Source organism: Plodia interpunctella, chromosome 16 (genome assembly GCF_027563975.2).
Source record: "Plodia interpunctella isolate USDA-ARS_2022_Savannah chromosome 16, ilPloInte3.2, whole genome shotgun sequence".
NCBI lineage: Eukaryota > Metazoa > Arthropoda > Insecta > Lepidoptera > Pyralidae > Plodia > Plodia interpunctella.
Genome location: NC_071309.1, coordinates 331,342 through 351,008, shown reverse-complemented (window position 1 = coordinate 351,008; position 19,667 = coordinate 331,342). Strand labels below are relative to the sequence as shown.

Genomic DNA, 19,667 nt, shown 5'->3' with positions numbered 1-19,667 from the left:
TATAACATTTTCTTGTTTGTATTGTTTTTCTTTTAATGTTTAATAAATGTCTCCATTTTTGTTCTCAACGATTTTGCTATTTGTCAACAAAGTTGAACCTCCAGATCGTAGACGGTATTTCTTCCTGGGGAATAAATAAAAATGGTTATATTCGGTTTTATTATACAAAATGTAGCCAACTGTTGACTCAAAAATTCTACACTGATCCATTTTTCAATGTTCATGATGTCATATCATCACTAACTTTACAAAAGCTATTCTAATGTTGAATGGGGGCCGCGAAAAGTATTTACTTTTGCTTATATTTTCGCCATCATAGCACATAGATGCCTTTTACAACATGATCCTTACATGTTATAAAACAAAAGTCCTCTGCCTCAACTGTCTGTATGTCTGCCTGTTCGCGATAAACTCAAAAATAATTGCACGAATTTTCATGAGCTTTTCACCAACAGATAGTAAGATTCCTGAAGAAGGTTTAGATGTATAATTTATTATGTTTTTACCCGAGCGAAGCCGGGACCGGCCGCTAGTATCGTATAAAACTAAGTCCTGCTCGTCCTGCCTCATCTGTCTGTCTGCCTGTTCGCGATAAACTCAAAAATAACTGCACGGATTTTCATTTCATTTTTCACAAATGGATGTGTGATTCTTGAAGATTTAGTTGTACCTATAATGTATTAAGTTTTTACCCGAACGAAGCCGGAACACGTCGCTAGTTAATACTAAGATTATGAACTTATCAGAGTTTGAAATACAACCAGTCTTATAACAACAGATTTTAAAGCCAGCTTGACATCAAAAGTACTACAATAAATTTATTACCTATATTTGCACAGGTGATTAGCACCAACAACGGACCGACGTAACATTACAATGTTATATTAGTGACTCACGTTCGCCTTCCTAGCTCTAGTTTATGAATTGACATTGTCAATATTATGACTATCGGTGCTGTCCGTTTTATAATATTTATACCATTACTAGTTGCTGCACGCGACATTGTTTTTGTAAACATAGAAAATGATACATCGGAGTCTAAAGACTATGAAAGTGAGTTCCGGTTGCATTCACGGCGATATGGTGTCTAGATATGGAAGCCTTAAAAAAATTTTAATAAACGACCAATTTTCCTGAAGACTCCTACCGGTTTTTTGACGAGCCTAACGTCTAAAATTCTTTGAGTAGAATAAATAAATAAAATAATAAATAAATAGGGACAAATGACACAGATCGAGCTAGCCCCAAAGTAAGTTCGAAACTTGTGTTATGGGATACTAACTCAACGATACTATATTCTATAACATATACATATATAGATAAACATTCAAGACCCAGGTCAATCTGAAAAAGATCATTTTTCATGTTGACCTGACCGGGATTCGAACCCGGGACCTCCACTGTAGCAGTCCGGCATGATGACCATTAAGCCACGGAGGTCAATACTCATACAAAACTGAAATTTTAATGACGAATGAAATTTTAACGAATTATGCTTCGGGGTGTCACAGCCAATATGAAACTATGAAGATATGAGAGAATATGTGAAGATGAGAGAGAGAGGAAGATGGCATTTGATCCCGTTTTGCAATAGAACGACTTTAAATCCTCCCGTGGATGTCGTACGAGGCGACTTAGGGACTGATAGGCAACAATGACATTCCCAAAAATGGTTAACATCAAGCAGGTAGCCGGTTGTTACAGCATGGCTAAATGTCTAAAATTTGAACTTTGATTTTATACGATCCTTGGACCTCGGGGCGTCACAGCATCATATGTGACTGAAAACACGCCAGGATGAGAGAGAGAAAGATTAAGATTATATTTGAGACAGACATATTGGACCACGTGTGTTCTTTTTATCTGTGTCAAAAATACACAATTTATAAATACTTAAATTAATGTTTTTGGATATTGCTGTAGTGTTATATCTTACCATCACTTTTATGGATCTCCCTTTACATACCTATCTCTGATTTTATTCGAGGCTGTGATACCACGAAGCCCTCTCGGGCTTCGTCAAAAATAAATTCTTTTATCACCTTCTACCATGGAATTAGTAGGTACGAAGTACTGACTAAATCCATGCATTCTACTTCATCTATGGAAGGATAGAGTGATCTTACTCTCTGACGGACACGTTACTTATATGAATGTTAGATAATTACCTATATTATTTTTTAACGATGCAATTAATAATTCTTACTGAAGTACCACTTAATACACATAACTGTAAGATTTTCTTCCACAAATTCAACCGCACCTACTTCCGCGTCATATTTAAATATTACGTAGAAAGTTATCGCCATCTTGGTAGTCAGGAAATCTCAAAATCTCGGTCCCTTCCGATGGCGACCACTGACCATATCCGTGGTAATTATTCTGTTTTTATTTTACTTTACGTTCATTACCATAACAGAGTGGTGGCCGCTGTAGCGTGGCGCGCGCCTGCGCTTTAGTGATGGGCGCAGCCGATGGAATCAGCTGAAATGGTTCGATAAAACGTCGATAAAACAATCGAGATGGATTTTTTAAAGTTATAAATACAATTTGATAAGATACAAAATTTCATTTGTAATTAAATTATAAAAAATGGAGTTAAATAAAATTAATGGAGAGATAGATTAACCCTGTATTTGGCTAAAATAAAATAGTTTCATATAAAATGCCACACACGGAAAATTCTGGTGTTGCAGCGTCCATAAGCTATGGTAATCATTTCCCATCAGGTGGGCCGCATGCCTGTTTGCTTGCTAAGTAGTATATAATACAACTACAATGCTTGAATCCACAAATTTTTAAGTAATTACAAAATACTCAACACTTTTTTTGCTTGTGATAAATATTTCAATTTCAGTTTGTTTATCGGTGACTAAAATAAGGACTCAATGAAGGTAGCTCCAACAGTCTATGTCTTAATCTATGTGAAAGGTGCGTTTTGAGCGTCGACGAAATTATACATTAGTATTTTTCTGAACAATAACCGTTCACCTCATTTTGAATAACTGACATTTTCGCTATTTATTTTGAATATAAATATAATGGTACCTATGGATTTCGCGGCATAAAAATATACGACCATGCGCATTTTATATCTGCATTGTTTATAAATTTTAATGAAATCAAACTTTATCGATACATTTACATCACTATTTTTCACTTCCACCTGCCTTCCTTGACAGTGTTCAGTGTTAGTTCCACGGCGCCTGCGCGCAGCCGACTAGTCTAGTATTAACAGTATTTATGGCAGTGGTGACAAAAACGTGTGGTGACTTCCATTGTACGAGGAACCGAGGATGTACGCGGTCTACGCAACATGGCTGGGTAATACTGACCTTGCTGTGAGGTTTCTTGTATCTGTTATTTTTCCTTATACTGCGCTACAATTGGATGATTTTGATTGTGAAAATGTAAGCGCTGATGATTTTAGATATGATAAGTTTTTGCCGGGTTTTTCTACATTAATTACTCCATAACCATTGTTTTTTTTTTTCTATTAGTAAATATGTATGAATATTTGCGTAATTTATTATTTATTAATTTTTAATTTTTATTATTTGGCATTTTTTTGGCATTATAACTCACATAACAAATGAAGAGATAAAATAGTTTAAAACATAATAGTGAGTAAAAATTGATTAATCCATGTCACTCAGTTGGAAGTGATTTGAATAATGTATAAAACTCAAGAAACTTCCTATAAATCATTCATAGTTGTTATCAATGAGTCTGCAAGGTCTACCTATTGTTATACAATCATCAAAAGGACATTCTCGGGTATAGCCTTCTTATTTCATAAGAATCGAACCTACGACCTACGAGTCATTTGCGATTATCAAACCTAGATTAGTGGTTCACTTCAGTAGGAAAGTTATCTTAAATCAGGGTACTGAATGACACAAAAAAAAAATAAAGCTTAGTCTTGTCACGAATTTTGATTAATATCTAGAAAAACAAACAAGAAATAAAAGAAAGAGACGGTATACAATTATTTTTTTTAATGTTAGGTCCTAGGTAACATATGAAATTGGCGTTTGGTATAGGAGAAACAAAAAGTCGAATATTTTTAAATATAATATATTTATTTAGAAAGTAAAAACCATTATTATCTATGCACTTTTGCCATCTCATAGTTAGTTAATTGATCCCTTTACTAAAAACAACCATTCGGACGGAAATCAATAAAATCTTTGAAGGCGGTTTGGACTGTGCCCTATCGGAGTTGATTTTCACTTGGAAGAAGTTATCCAAATTAAAAAATAATAATAATCTGTTGGAGCAAGGTTCGGGGAGTACGGTGGATGTCTTAGACATTCCAATTGAAGCTCCTCTAATTTGGTAGCCGTCTGTTGTGCAGTGTGTGGTCTAGTGTTGTCGTGAAGCAGCAGTGGCGTGGAACGATTGACCAGCCTCGGTTGTTTAGCAGCTAGCTTTTCCATCATAGTTTGCAATTGCTGACAACAGACGTCTGCCGTAATCGTCTGGCCAGATTTGAGAAAACTGTAATGAACGACGCCGGCACTAGTCCACCAAACGCTTACAAGTCACTTTTTTTGGGTCAATTTTCGCTTGGGGCAGGATTTGGCTGGCTGGCCAGGGTCCAGCTAATGCGATGAGCATTTCCGATTATCGTAGAGAATCCACTTTTCATCACAGGTAATGATTTGATTTAAAAACCCTTCATTATTGTGCCGGTTAAGTAATGTAACGCAGCAGTCGACACGCGTTTGTCAGTTTGCTTCACTCAATTCGTAAGGTACCCACCTTTCTTAATCTTCCCAATTTGCTTCAAGTGGATTAAAATAGGTTTATCACTAACACCGAAGCCTGAAGCTAACTCTGACGTGATTTGCGATGGATCCGCTTCCACAATAGCCTTCAATTCTTCATTATCGACTAGAGTCACCGGCCGTCCACGGGGCTTGTTCTGCAGGTCGAAATTTACAGAACGAAAACGTTGGAACCAAAAACGAACTGTGTTTTTTTTTGCGACACGATCGCCATACACATCATTAACCCTTTGAGCCGTTTCCGCAGCACTGGTGCTACGGTGGAACTCGTACTCGTAAATAACGCGATATTTCAAGTTTTCCATTTTGTAAACTCAGTGACACAAACAGAAAAATCAGAAGACAAAAAAAAACAAATGAATGACGGTTAACGAAACACAAATACATGTATAAATAGCTGTATAAATTTGAATTTGGAATTCCTAACCAAAGAGGAGAAATTTGTGATTAAAGTGGCCAGTACAACAAAACGCCAATTTCATATGTAAGGACCAATATTATGTAAGTACTTAAAAACAAAACTACCGTATTGATCATTATCACTTAGCTTGAGGTAAAGTTTTTGACATCTAAGGAAATACAAAAACTCACATACTTTACCATAATAGAACCACTTGATAGGCTTCAATAGGGTTCCCAAACAAAGTTGACAACAGGCAGGCGGACAGTCGAAACATCACAGCGGAAAATATTATTGTTACATTATTGCTTCTCTTCGGGGCGATGCAATTGAATGAAACTAAGAACAAGCTAATTAGAAAGAAAGATACGTGAAATCATTCAATTTTAAGCTTAGGTAATGTTCTATATCGTGGCATCTGTCGACAATATTTACCTCTAATTGGTTAATTAATCTGTTATTAATTTACTGTGTAATCGAGTGACCCGCCCCTGCTATAAACAAAACGGAAGGAATTATCTAAACGACAGTGAAAACTGTTTTAAATACAGTAACGTAATTTTAAAACACGTGTCTTTCTTTTTCATGAAAAAGTTCTTTCTATGTATTTTTTTTTTCGTTTTTTATTAATTTTCATATATTCTCTCAAACATCATATAATAAAAAAAATGTATTTCATGTAATTCGTGGAAGACAAAGTGCAAGATGGAAAATATGATGATGATAGTAATGAGGTCCGACCGATTTCGGTCGTGGCGACAGTTTCAACAATTTTGTACTCGATAAAAAAGAAATAAAAAAACTACGTGCGCGTTTTATACTTGTGCATTATTTATATTTAATACAAAACCATTTATTGCACATAAAATAAAACATGCAGTTACTTGAAAATAAAGATATATTCGTAAAATGCCGCATTATCTAGGTAAATCGCTGAATCACAAAGTGCAGACAATGTCAACGAGTATACAGATCACAGAACATGAGTAAGAAATAAAATTACTATTAATTAAATAACGAGAAACTTTACAATGTCAAGTTTCTGCTGTTCTGTTTATACTGTATCAATTAAATTATCATCATGTTCGTATGAAATATTTGTACACAACGTTATACGTTTGTATAAAACGTTAGGTACCAATCATGGGTTGTCTGGAAGGAACCGCTCTCAGAGATTTCTTCTCGATATCGATATCGAAAGCAATAAAACCGCCATTTGTACTTAGTTGTATTGTCTGTTTCTTTATTATTGTAGTGTAATAATTAATTAATCACAGTAACGTTGGTTTAGCCAAATTTGTTTTGACTACACTGTCTCCCGTTTCGTGTTGTTATAGTTGCGTTCTGGGCGACGATGCCTCGAAATTCCTTAAAATGTTGTAGGTTGACCTTTGATTTTACGACTGGCCGCGTACCTGACAGCGACTGTCCTTGGGAACATATTTGTTGCCAGTTGCCAAGGTTACCCAACCTTGGCAACAAGGCTTCTTTAGTCGTAAGACAGCCACGGGATAATATAGAATGGTCCTATTTTTGGGCGGAAGCACACACCACATATTGTAGACAATTCTGTATCGTTTGTCTAACCCTCTAGCTTTAGTTGCGTCCCTTATTACAAAGAACCACTTTTTTGAGATTTGAGGGAAAATAGACAGGAAATTGAGAGAAAATATTAATCTTTTTTTTCAGTTATACCAACAACAAGACAGCGTAATGAAATATTATTTATTAGCTGGGTATAATAAACATACCCGAAAATTTGGATCATGTATGTCATAATATCAATCATGTTGTGTAAACACTGATTCCTACTGAAATTGGACGGATATTATTTATTAAATAATATTATATTAGTTTCTTGTTTAGAAGCAACACAAAATAAATGTATTTTTCTTAATATGAACACACGCCTGTAGGTTATCAATCATACTTGTAAAAGACTATCATAAATCAAAATCATTGTAAGTAGCCGTTAATTGGAGAACTCAATAACATACAAATAGATAAAAATTCATAGTTGTGATCGAACGAAAATTGTTTCGTCACTTGAACCCGATTTGATTTAATATACTCGTACAGAGTCCTAATTAGGACATTGTAATTTAAAATAAACGCAAGGACATAACAATTAAAATTAAATGGTTTCTGTAATGCACTATGAACGGTAATTTTAGCTCAGTAAAATTACTGTGCTAAAGTTGGATACGACTCCAATACTACTATGCAACAGTATGTATAGTAGGACCACTCAAGTAAAAGCAAGTCTTGCTGGTTGGACAGAATGGTTGGATCTCTCTATTGCACTCATTGTTATTCTTCTTGTCGAATCGGAATGGCTATACAAACAGAAGTCGACCAGTATGGCCACATGTATATGGGCAGTTGGGATGGACAGCAGATGAGCCGTAGATTATATAGCACCGCAGTCCCACACATTGTTGCTAGAAAAACTCCATTTGACTCGGTTTTCGTGAAGGAGTCTGTTTTGAGATCTCCAGACTCCCATTAACCATATGTATTATAACCTATTTGTAGCGTTTTTAATGGGGAAAGGTCTTCTAAAAATATTATTTCTATATTTATATTTTATAATTATTTATCACACGCTGCCAGATCGTATAGTTATCTTGCTGTTGGACATGGAAATGCTGATAATCCAGGATTACGACGTACTGCTGTCGGTCAATAGCGCCCACGTTCCAATTCTTCTTGTGCGACATGAGTATCTTTCTCACTTACAGTAGAAATTACGGCCAGCACAACAGTCGGTGCTATATGCTGTGGTCACTGTTGCGGCCAAAGCCTGGCAACACAGGTGCCGCGACGGACATACGTTACTCACCATCTTATACTAACTTACATCTTGTACGCACCTTTGTCCAAAGAATAAATTCTAATCTACATATTCAGCGCCTTATAAATACTGTCCAGTCACAACCTATATTCAGGCTTCTACGCCAACAGTCACCTTAGGTGACGGAAGGCAGAATGCGCTGTTCGGACAACTTTTATGAAAGCTAAAGGGACAGATATCCAAGCAAGATATTTATTACCATGCACAAGCCTGACTTATTCGTTGCACAACTTCAACATCCCCAGAATGATTTTGTGGCCAAGATATACTATTTACCTATAAACTATTTTACCTAATATAGTCCCCGTTTACAAGCACATTTTTTATTGTTCAAAGCATACAATATGTTTATGGTTCTTCTTATATCGACATTTCTAAGGGACGAAATTCTGGCCAGTAAATTATAGTATATGTATTAAATCTGTCTTCTTCTTCGCATGCTCTTCGCTGGTCATATGAAGTAGGAATGTATTTGTCTCGAACAGATGATAGGAAATTAAAAATAACTAATGATCATCAGCCATTTAAATATCCACACTGCTGGGGCACAGGGCTTCGTTGTGAATAAGGAGTAAGCAATAATTGAAGAAATTCGTAACAAATTGCACCGAGAAATGTAAAGGAAATGAAAAGTAAACCAGTTGCGCGTATTCAACATTGGCATTGCATGTTCGATGAAAGTATTTTGTTGATGTTATGTTTCGGCGAATGCCTCAAGTTTGTGCGTGTTGTTTGTTGTTTGATGCTCGCTTGTGTTCACAAATATGTTCAAATGTTCCTTAATTTTTTAGTCTCTATATTGGATATTTGATCTTGGTTTTCTTGACAATTCAACAAGCCCTGACTGGATAAGTTTGCAGAAGCATACGCTCCGTATTTAGGTTTGCCGTATCTACAACGGCTTGGGGGAGTCACTTTTATAGCACGATGTAATACAAATATATCTCTAAGAAATCTTTATCAAAGAGAGTCATTATTTATTTGAACCAAAAAACTCAACTTAATCATTCAGTTTTTATTGACACCCTACTATGTTAAGAAATATAATGATACTGTAATTTATTTATTTATTTATAAAGTCACTCAATCCACTAACAATTAATGTAATGTGATGTAATATTATGTAATATCCGACGTGCATGCAAATTTCAGTTCAATCGGAAAAGAGAAGCAGGTAAAATGTAATTATCCATACCAATATATATTTTGGATAATTGTGCTGAATACAAGTACGAATGATACGCCATACGAATGAATAAATTAATTATATTGCACAATTCATTTTTATCAAAAAATGAGATGGGTCTTTTCTTTTAATTTTTTTGAATAATCATCTACAGCACAGTTAATAAAAACTAAGAATTGCACTAAACTGCTTTTTAACAATTATTATGGTAACTGTAAGGATTCATTAGAATATGTAGCTACAATACAGAACAATGGCAATGTTGTCAATATAACATTTTGTTTACATGAAGAGTCTGACTCGTGTTGACTGGTTTGTTGGCGAAGTCTTCAAAATATTAGCAGAATAATAGAAGAACTTAAAAGAACCTTTGTAGGGTTTATACAAGCAGAGTTTGCCTTGAAGTTAAAGCCACGAATACACTAGGGAACATTTGACGCGCAACATCACGTTCTTTCCTTTTCATTACAATTTGCATGAGTGAGATCGACTATGTGCTATTTCACTCGAGTCAATGGTAATGCGTGAGATAGAGTGATATGTTGCGCGTCTAATGTTCCTTAGTGTATCTATGGCTTAAAGTAAACATTTACTTATTTGCAAAAATATGACTTTACAATGTTTTCTATGTTGTGTCAAAAGAAAACTAAATTCTACACATTTCAGCGGTTATGATAAGCAAATTCGAGCTATCATCCCACAAAACAAAAACTAATAAATAAATATACATAATTACATCGATTCTGTTGACATTAATGTAATTTTTATTGAGTTTATGTTTCAAAACCGTTTAATTATACATATAACATTTACCAATTACTTAAAGAAATGCTTGAAATTACAAATATATGTGAAGAAACAAGACAGAGATGACATCTTTTGTCCTTTATCACGTGCCCGGCCCAATCTGCCACTTTGTATGAGTTGAGCCGGGTTGGGCCGGAAAGTTGTATAGAAATCTTCTATCTCATTTAGTTACATTCGTCCGTCGTAGGTTTCTTGGTCTTTTATATATTATAATGTGATTAAAGTATAAAATCCAAACAAACATTAGCGGAGTATGCATCCGCTGAATATTATCCGCTAATATATTGCAGATATTTCAAATCGCAGAAAATCAATAGCCACTAGGAAATTTCTACCCATACTTTATCAATTGTACTATGCCACTAATTGATCCTAATGATGTGTATCCGTCACTACACCTTGACCGTAAAGATAATCACTCAAATACAATAACACGACATGGATAAAAACCTGACAGGAAAAACACAGCGGCAGTATATAGCTGCGGAATCTATGAATTTATAAATATACAATTTAATGTAAATCACATGTATACATTATAAAATATAAACTGATTTTCTGTATAATCGTAAACTTCGCCATAATCTTGTATCATGAAACTTTGATATTTTACGTCCACATAGCATTATAGAGTTTCAGTGGGAAAAAATGCGAAGAAATTTTTGCTCACCAGTGATGAAAAAACTTATATGAGCGCCTTCTAGCAACAATGGTGCTAATAATCCATATCAGCCATAATAAAATTATCGTTGTATATCTCAGCTTTTCTCTCACATATATATTTTTATTCAACTATATGAATAAAGACAACATCAAATGAAGGATGAGGAACAACCAAATGAAAAAAGTTTGTGCTGATGGTCAAGTTTTCACTATTTGCGATATCAAGAGGAGGTGGCGTGAGAATCCTATCATGATCACTTGGTTTTTGACGGTTAGGCTTGTAGTTTGCACCATTGAGCTGGATATTTTAAAGTAATTCATATCCATTGAAGTGTGAGCAGAATTTTTTATCATTGTCTTTTCGTCAATTTATTGAATAAAAACAAATTTGAATATTCAAAAATACAAATGTGTTTTTATTTTGGTTTTCTTTACATACCATTCATATTTATTTTTTTTTATGCAAAAGAGTTGAAACACAAATGTACATCATACTAAACGGAATTAAATTGATTTTATTTGAAAATTGAGTTCACAAAATGTTTGTCTCTCTCTTTGTCATAAAACTTAAACCATACTCAAGTTGTTTATTAGTAACATTGAAATTTTACTCCAGAAACTCCCACAATTAGACAATTAATATATTATATCAAGTAAATTTTACCATTCCAGACAGTGAAATCAACATGTGATTGCCTCAAGACCCAACTATGCACACTGGCTGTCTCGCTTACTCTGTTCAACATCGCGCGGTTGCCGCGAGAGGCGTTCAAGTATGGAGCGGTTCCGTACCTGGTGGTGTACACATTCTGGCTGCTGCTGGTGGGATTCCCGACGATCCTGCTGCAGCTGGCGATGGGACAGCTGAGCAGACAGGATGCTATTGGAGTTTGGAGGGCAGTCCCTATTTTGAGAGGTGAGTTGATGTCGATTCTAAGAGTAGAGTGCTTATTTTGAGAATCTCAAAAGTATGTAGGAGTAGAGGAACTGATTGGTAAATTTATATTCTTGGACATTATTGCTGCGGGAAATATCTCCAGGTATGAAAAATACATAATCACTACATTCATCGGAGGCTTTAGCGTGAGTTTATGTTTACGCACAAAGAGTCTCAGAATTCCTGATGATGTTTATTCATATTTTCCTGAATCATTTATTGTAGTTTCTACAGCAATACCTTCTGTGCTGGTGACATTTCTAATTTAACATTATAAGATTACTACGAAATAATGATGCCAGAAAGGTGTTCATGCTGTTCTCCTGTATAAAACCAACGACCACTAACAAACCAATTGCAATCGCTTTCACAGTGACTAGATTACAGGAACCGCCCCGGATATCTCAATTGCATATTATGCACCATGAAAGACCTTGGTATAAAGGTCGTTTGCATGGGTGCCATCTGATATATTTACACCATCAAACAACATAGCTTGCGTTATTATATTAGATACATCACTAACAGAATTGTAAATGGTACTATTTATTTCAAGAATCCATCTCGTTGAATCATTGTATAATTGGTTATATCACCCTTTCGCCAATGTGGAAATAAACGTACAGCTACTTGAAATTAGTTAATAGGTGCTTGTTGCTGGTTTGGTGAATGTTACATAACTATTATTACACTATTAAAGAAGGAATTATACTTATCACGCTCAGTCTCCTTTATTTCGTTCATAATTTTCAATCAATTTAAGGATTTTGTTTGCTAGTTTGACGACCTCGATGGCGCAGTGGCAAAGTTCTTGCCACTGAATCGAGAGGTCCCGGGTTCAATCCCCAGCCGGGGTCATGATGGAAAATGATCTTTTTCTGATTGGTCCGGGTCTTGGATGTTTGTCTATATATGTATTTGTTATAAAATATAGTATCGTTGAGTTAGTATCCCATAACACAAGTCTCGAACTTACTTTGGGGCTAACTCAATCTGTGTAATTCGTCCTAATATATTTATTTATTTATTATTATTTATTATTTATTTTGTGTTGTTAGAACAGTTAGTACGTTATCCAAATTGTTCACTGACTAAAGCAGGTACATTTTGGTAATTATTATGTGTACTTATAGTAAGCGATTGTCTTGCCTTCTGTGTAAAATCAAACGAATTGCAATGCTTTGAAATATTAGTTATTATGGGATATTATTTACGACTAACCAATCCGTATTGGGCCGTGTGGTGAGATATGGGCCATCCTTCTTCCATTCAAAACAATGGACCAGTGCCCCAATACTAAGGACATCCACATTTGTTATGGTGATGATGGGCGGACCACTTCATATTTTCCCCCCGTGGTTGCTGTACAAGGTGACTCTAAGCGACACATAGTTTCGGCATCTGATAGACAACAATAGCATTCCTGAAGAGGTTTGACGTTAGGTCAGGTTTTTTTAAACGATAATGGAAATCGAGTTCTTATTGTTTTTATTTTTAATCGTTCATTTTCATTTTTGTATTTGTTTTTGAAACGGTGGTGGTGTAATGGTTAAGACGCCCGCTTGTGAACCGAAACGTCCCAGATTCGAATCCAACTCGTGCCACATGAGTTTGTATACCAATCTGACTCATGTGTAGTAGTTTTAATAGACCACCACTTCTTTCGGTGAAGGAAAACTCGTGAGGAAACCTGCACTCTGATTGATTATCAACTTGTGTGTGAAATGGAGAAGGCAATGGCAAACCACTCCATTGCTAATGCCAAGAAAGTTGTTATGTGTGTTTAATTAAAGTAATTACCACGACCCTCAGCAATGAGGAATATGACTATGAAGAGAGATATATTTTTATTTACAGGAGTGGGACATCTGAAAGTGCTGACGTCATACCTATGCTGTGTGTACAACATCCTGTACATAGCACTGTCATTGGCCTTCTTCATATGGCTTGCGAAGGGTTCATTGCCATTGAGAGATTGCACGAAGTTACATATAACTCCTGTAAGATAATTTTTATTACATGAGTGGGTTGCACCAGTCAACTGCGACGATAGCTTTAACCTGCGTGCCGTTGCTGATAAGCCAAGATGGCGTACTTTGCGTTGTCATGTATAGGTTAAAGTTAACGTCACATTTGACTGGTGCAACTCACCATAAGTATAAAATAAAAATGTGTGTATTCAAAGCTAGTTTCGGAGTGTAAGAAAAATATAGAATTTGCTGACTCTCCTTCTACACAGAATGCAGAATTTAAGCAAGAGACTCGGTGTGGGCCAGCAACCTGTCACTTTATAATCTCAGTTCATCAATATTTTAAGTTATATATTTTAAGTTTCGCAACTCTTGACTCTGTCTACTTCGTAAGAGATATAGACGTGACACTGTATATGTAATTCAAATTTAAACTATAATTCAAATTCAAATTCAAAATTCAAATCATTTATTCAGAAATTAGACCTTCACAGGCACTTTTTCTCGTCAATCTTTATATTTATAGTTATTTCTCACAAGCTACAAACTACTGGCATTTCGGAACGACCACTGCTGAGAAGAAATGCCGAAAGAAACTCATTTGAACAGTGTTGGTCCCTATCATATATTTATTTAATGACATCGTGTGACAATAATAACGACGTCCGTCTACCATATGAAATTCGTGGATTCATGACAAAATGCTCTTATTAAATAAATGTTGATATCATCAATAAATGTATTATTTTTGCCATAATGAACTCTGGAGTTCAAATTTGTGATGCTACAGCATTATCCTAGGCGTGGTAAAGACAATTTCAATTGCCAAAATCAATATTAAAATGTTGACTGTTCGTGGCAAACAAAACAGTATAAGGGCGATAGTAAGCGTCGTGCTAATAAGTCGTGTAGCAGTATAAAAAAATATTTATTTAAAACTACACAAGTTTTATTGCCTTAAATCTAAAATCAAATCCTCCCAAAATAACATTTAAAAAAATCACCAACTAATTACATTATTTAAATGGATTTGTTATACGTGTCACACATGCTTTTTAACTTATTTTTGAATATAATAATAAGATGAAAAAATTCTGGAATCGAGTGGGAACTGAACCCGCGCCCCCGTCTATGCGAGTTCAATTCCCGCTACATTCTGCTTATTGTGGATTTCTAAAAGCGATTGTTATTGCTTTAAACATTTTTTTCTTATCAAGATTTTTTTAAAATAATTTCCAGCACGGATACGAGAATAAAATGAGCGCAGCTGAATGTTTCAAGTAAGTGTTTTATTTCTTTTATAACGAAAATTAATTAATTTTATACGTAATATTATACGTAACTTGTGCTGAATCTTCTTTAGTTTGAACGAGCGCCCCATCCCGGCGTACCGAACCGATTCTGCTATACCGATTGTTATAAATTTGGTACACGTACTTTTATTACTTTTTATCCCGAAATTCCCACGGGAGCGAAGCCTAGTTTTATATAATTGCACTTATGATATCACATTTTTTGTAATTCTTGTTTTCTAATATAGTTATTTTAAGTGATGTTTCGTTCTAGTGCAACCTTTCTGTCACCATTCACGGACAACCCACAGTACTTCGGGATCATGGCAATTTTAACATTCGTTTTATGGTTCTTCGTGCCACTATTGTAAGTACCCATTATGTTAATGTATGTATGTATATATTTAGTAGTTATAGTAGTATTTTTTCAGTTACACTTGAGACGAGACTTCATATGGCACAAAAATGTTGTATTTAACTTTGTAATTTTTAAAATTCTATGTATATGGAAACGAAATAACCTTTTATAGTCTATTTTATAGGCGTGTGGAATTACAATAAACTATCGTCTACGATATACTATCATGGATGCTATCTGGTGTCGAAGCTGATAGGCGAAAACGAATTCCCAAAGCGGGGTGCCATCAGCCACACGGATGGTTGTAAAATTACAGCCAAACATTTTAGGTTTCTTTTTACGCCGATCCCAGATATCGCGGCGTCACAGCCCTGAATATATCCAGGAATACGAAAAGATAAAACAGAGAATGACTCCATTGTGATAACAGTGAAACCGGAGCACATACAAATATAGTATTCCAATCATCCTTTCGGAATGAATAGGCAGTTTATGATTATTAAAAAGAAAATTAGCCTCATAGAATCTATATTTTATTGCCGGAACAAAGCATTCCAGCTCTAATAAAGGAACTTCCGTTAAACGTATTTAACCTATTTTTATGAATAATTTACTTTTTTGTGTCAGTTTAATGTTAACTGTGTTGATTAGATGCAAATTGAGTTTGACACGTGTCCTCTTAATTATTAGTCCTCTTGAGCAACACAATGCAGGCAATTAAAATGGCAATGCAAATTTTAATGTAGAAATACATCAAATACAAGTTAGTTATTGAAATTTATATAAATAATCGAAATAACTATAAGACCTGTACGCATTTTGCATTGATTTTCGATCTCTGAGATTGCGCTTGTTTTGACTCAAAAATGACGATTTTTCTGTCCATTTTGACCTAATTTTTTAATGGTTTTTCGATTCAAATTCAAAATCAAATCATTTATTCATAAATTAGGCCTTCTCAGGCATTTTTTCACGTCATATTCTAAATTAAATGATTCCAGATTATACCGGCTACAGAAGTCCTTACGAGCATCGCTATCAATATTAGCCACAGTAGTTGTGATACTAGCCGTTGTATTATGTGTATTCCTCTCAAAGCTGCAGTCACTGAGATCATTATTCGAGTCCTGCACGAAGTGGGGACCGGTGACCCACCCGAGGATATGGCACAGCGCGTTGATACAGGCGTTATTATCCACTCATATCACGGGTGGATTTCTCGTGAGCGCGGGTGGAAAAATTTATAGGAATTCTGATGTCAGATGGTAAGTGAAACTTCACTTAAAACTAATTTGTTTTGGTTGACTTGATTGTAACAATTTATACAAGTCAACGAATTGATAATCATGATTTTTTTTCTTCATTAAATGATTTATTTTTATCCATAATTATTAGTATTACTGTAAGCCTTCATCCTATCCGTTAAAGCATTTTTTTTCTAGACTTTAAATCCCATTGCATTCATTTATTTGATTTATATCTAAATAAATGTATTGTCATAATTTGTAATCTCTACGAGCGTAGACGTAATACCAAAATGGCCGAACAATCTCGAAATTTTCCAACCTTCTTATAGCATATAACATTCTTATAGCAGCGAATAGCCAATCTCATTGAATCCCACAGAGAACATTTGAAGCCCTCACCTAGCAGTGTCTTTAAACAGACTAAAACAGCATTATTTGATACCTATTACCTATGTACTAAAACATTTTATTTCCAGGACATGTACCTCAATAACAATCACAAACATCATGTCTGGTTGGGTATGGATTCTGATCTGGGAGTCGGTGTTAGGAGACGAGAAGACAGACACGAGCTACATCTCGATTCTAGTATCAATATATCAGGCGAGTGTGGGGAGGAGGCTGAAGGAGTGGCCAATGCTCGCTTTTGGATTGGTCGTGGTGTCCGGCATGATCACTGTGGTAAGGATGTTCTCAATATCATTTTAGTTACCTATCTCTTTCATTATATAGTTATGTTTCATGTGTATCTGTAAAATAAATGAAAAATATTGAAATACATTATATTAAATGAAAACAAATTAAATACGATCTTTTATTATACATTAAAAAAAATCAAATTAAAAATATAGTCCATTGACGAACATGCCCAAAAGGCTGTCGACATTGCCAATTTGTACTGCAATGCCTCTTTGTTTTAATACACTTAAAATTATTTGATTTCTGATTATTGCTTTTCATGGAGCGTCATTCCCATGAAAATTTGAAGACTTCTACTAAGAGCAACCATATGTTATAGGAAACCTAAGTTATATTTTTTATTCTTACAGCTGACATTACTATTCCCCGTTTACGACAAAATCCAAAGGATCAGTAGCATCAACTGGAGACTGTTCGCGGCTGCGTCCTCAGCCATCGGAACCGTCCTGAGCGTGGCTGTTCTAGCCAGAGGTCTAGAAGTAGCTACGGTATTGGATGATCTAGTGATTCCGATATTAGCTGTTTTTACTACTGCGGTAGAGATTGTTGGATTCGTCTTTATTTATGGTAAGTCCAGCAAATTCTCTTCTTCATATTATTAATGTCGGTTTTAGATTTTATTGGATTGGATTTTATCTATTTGAAACAGTGATTGAGTCAATTGGTTTACTTGAAATAGTTTTATTGAATTGATGAATGAATTGATTGAGTTTTATTTTTTTACACTATTCTATGCCATAATAGATTAAAATACGTCAAATTGGATTAAAGTCACTCACGTGAGATTATCGACGGAGATGTAGGCCACAGTTGCGATCATTTAGAAGATCATTTCAATTCACTCCATCTATGTCAAAAAAAAAATGAAACTTGAAAAATATACATGGTATTAACATAGACAGAGAAAGCATATGTAGAAACTATAAAAACATGATTTCAGGGTGGTTCAACTTATCGGTCGACATAGAATTCCTCACAGGCACCAAGTTGGCATGCAATTGGATTGGCATCTGGTGCGTCATACCCATCGTCCTCCTGGGCGTCACAGGCTGGTGGCTGCGAAGCATGCTCCGAGTGTCGAGCCACTATCAGCTGTGGCCTCTGCTAATAGTTCTGATCGTGATCATAATCGTGATGGTCGTGGTGGCTGCCATTGCTGTGGCTAAGGAAGAACAGTATAACTTCATTGCGGTGAGTGTGTTTGGAATTTAGAAGTAGTTTAAGTGTTCTAAGTAAGATATTTATTTTTCTTATATATTCTGTTTCGTATACATAAATTGGTAAATAAATCTTAGAGCATTTTCGCTACCATATTTTGTTTTATGCTATATTTTAATCTATATGGTTTCGTACAATTTAAATTTTGTTATTCTTTTAATGTATACTTTATTGATTAAATATTTAATCAATATAATTTAAAAATTATCACTCTACTTTTAAGTCCATGAACTGATGTACTGTTTATGAATAAAAGCATCATATGTACGACAAAGTTCTCGTCATTCATAATATTCTTTGTATTACTTTTAATGTTTTATGTGTCATTTGCACGAGTGTGTCCAATATTTTTGGGTGTATTGATGTGTCAAATATGTTTTTTTTAGAAATTGGCATCAGCATTCAGATCATCCAGGCTGTGGGGTCCAGAAGAACCAATGTCCAGATATATTTGGATGTCGAAACGATATTCAACTGACGTACAATATTCAGAATACAATAGTAATTCTGAACCAAACTATTCTCAAATGATATTTAACAGAGGCAACGAAAAAAGATACGACGACGAATGGATGAAAATCAGTGACGCATACCAAAAAAACTATATATATTCTACAAATAATGACATATTTAACGATATGAGATATAAAGAACCAGGAATATATACAACATATTCCATACAAAAAGGCAAAAGAAAGAAAAAAGACTTAGAAAAGTTCCGGTCACCAAATATATGTGTAGCCAAAGATCAATTAGGTGGTTCTGTAAAATGTAACTGTAATAGGCATTTTCAATTGAATGTACCAGATCTGAGAAAAACAGAAGTGACAACTAGTCTATGAGATCAACGATCAAAGCTAAAAAACAGTGGTATTATAATATTTATTATCTACATCAGTAACATAAACTAATGAAGTCGAATCAAAGTGTCAATACGTACAACGATGTGTTTTGCCTAGTCGCCTAATTTATTATAATCGTGATAAAATATTAAATTCATTAATGTTACCTTTGTTTTATTTTTAAACGCTTCTTCTAAAGTATTTTTTTTTTGGGCGTGTTATGGGTGAATGGCTCATAATAATACAAACTTCTTACAATAAGTTCCATTGAATATAATATATTATTTGTGCGAAGTCATATAAATAAAAACAAGTTCAAAAATATGTTTAGATCTTTGATGAGAATCGTGATAGAAAATACACGGATTGAAAAATTTCAATGACTTGCCTTAAATTGGTGTGGT

General features: G+C 34.8%; 1 protein-coding gene across 1 annotated transcript; it reads left to right on the top strand.

Annotated features, from left to right (window-relative positions):
* The first annotated feature begins 3,167 nt into the window (after positions 1–3,167).
* On the top strand, positions 3,168–19,429 carry LOC128676446 (sodium-dependent dopamine transporter-like). The gene is made up of 10 exons (XM_053756556.1): positions 3,168–3,324; positions 11,373–11,616; positions 13,495–13,637; positions 14,847–14,887; positions 15,174–15,266; positions 16,259–16,522; positions 16,981–17,185; positions 17,554–17,770; positions 18,144–18,394; positions 18,808–19,429. The coding sequence occupies exons 1-10, from the start codon at positions 3,244–3,246 to the stop codon at positions 19,261–19,263; spliced, it is 1,995 nt and encodes a 664-aa protein (XP_053612531.1). The 5' UTR covers positions 3,168–3,243; the 3' UTR covers positions 19,264–19,429.
* Positions 19,430–19,667: the final 238 nt, after the last annotated feature.

Bases quoted from the DNA above. Each gene is read 5' to 3' on its own strand.
- LOC128676446 (XM_053756556.1), top strand. From the start codon at position 3,244: ATGGCAGTGGTGACAAAAACGTGTGGTGACTTCCATTGTACGAGGAAC. The intron at 14,888-15,173 runs GTAAGTGTTTTA...GTTTCGTTCTAG, and splicing joins AGCGCAGCTGAATGTTTCAA to TGCAACCTTTCTGTCACCAT. The intron at 17,186-17,553 runs GTAAGGATGTTC...TTATTCTTACAG, and splicing joins TGTCCGGCATGATCACTGTG to CTGACATTACTATTCCCCGT.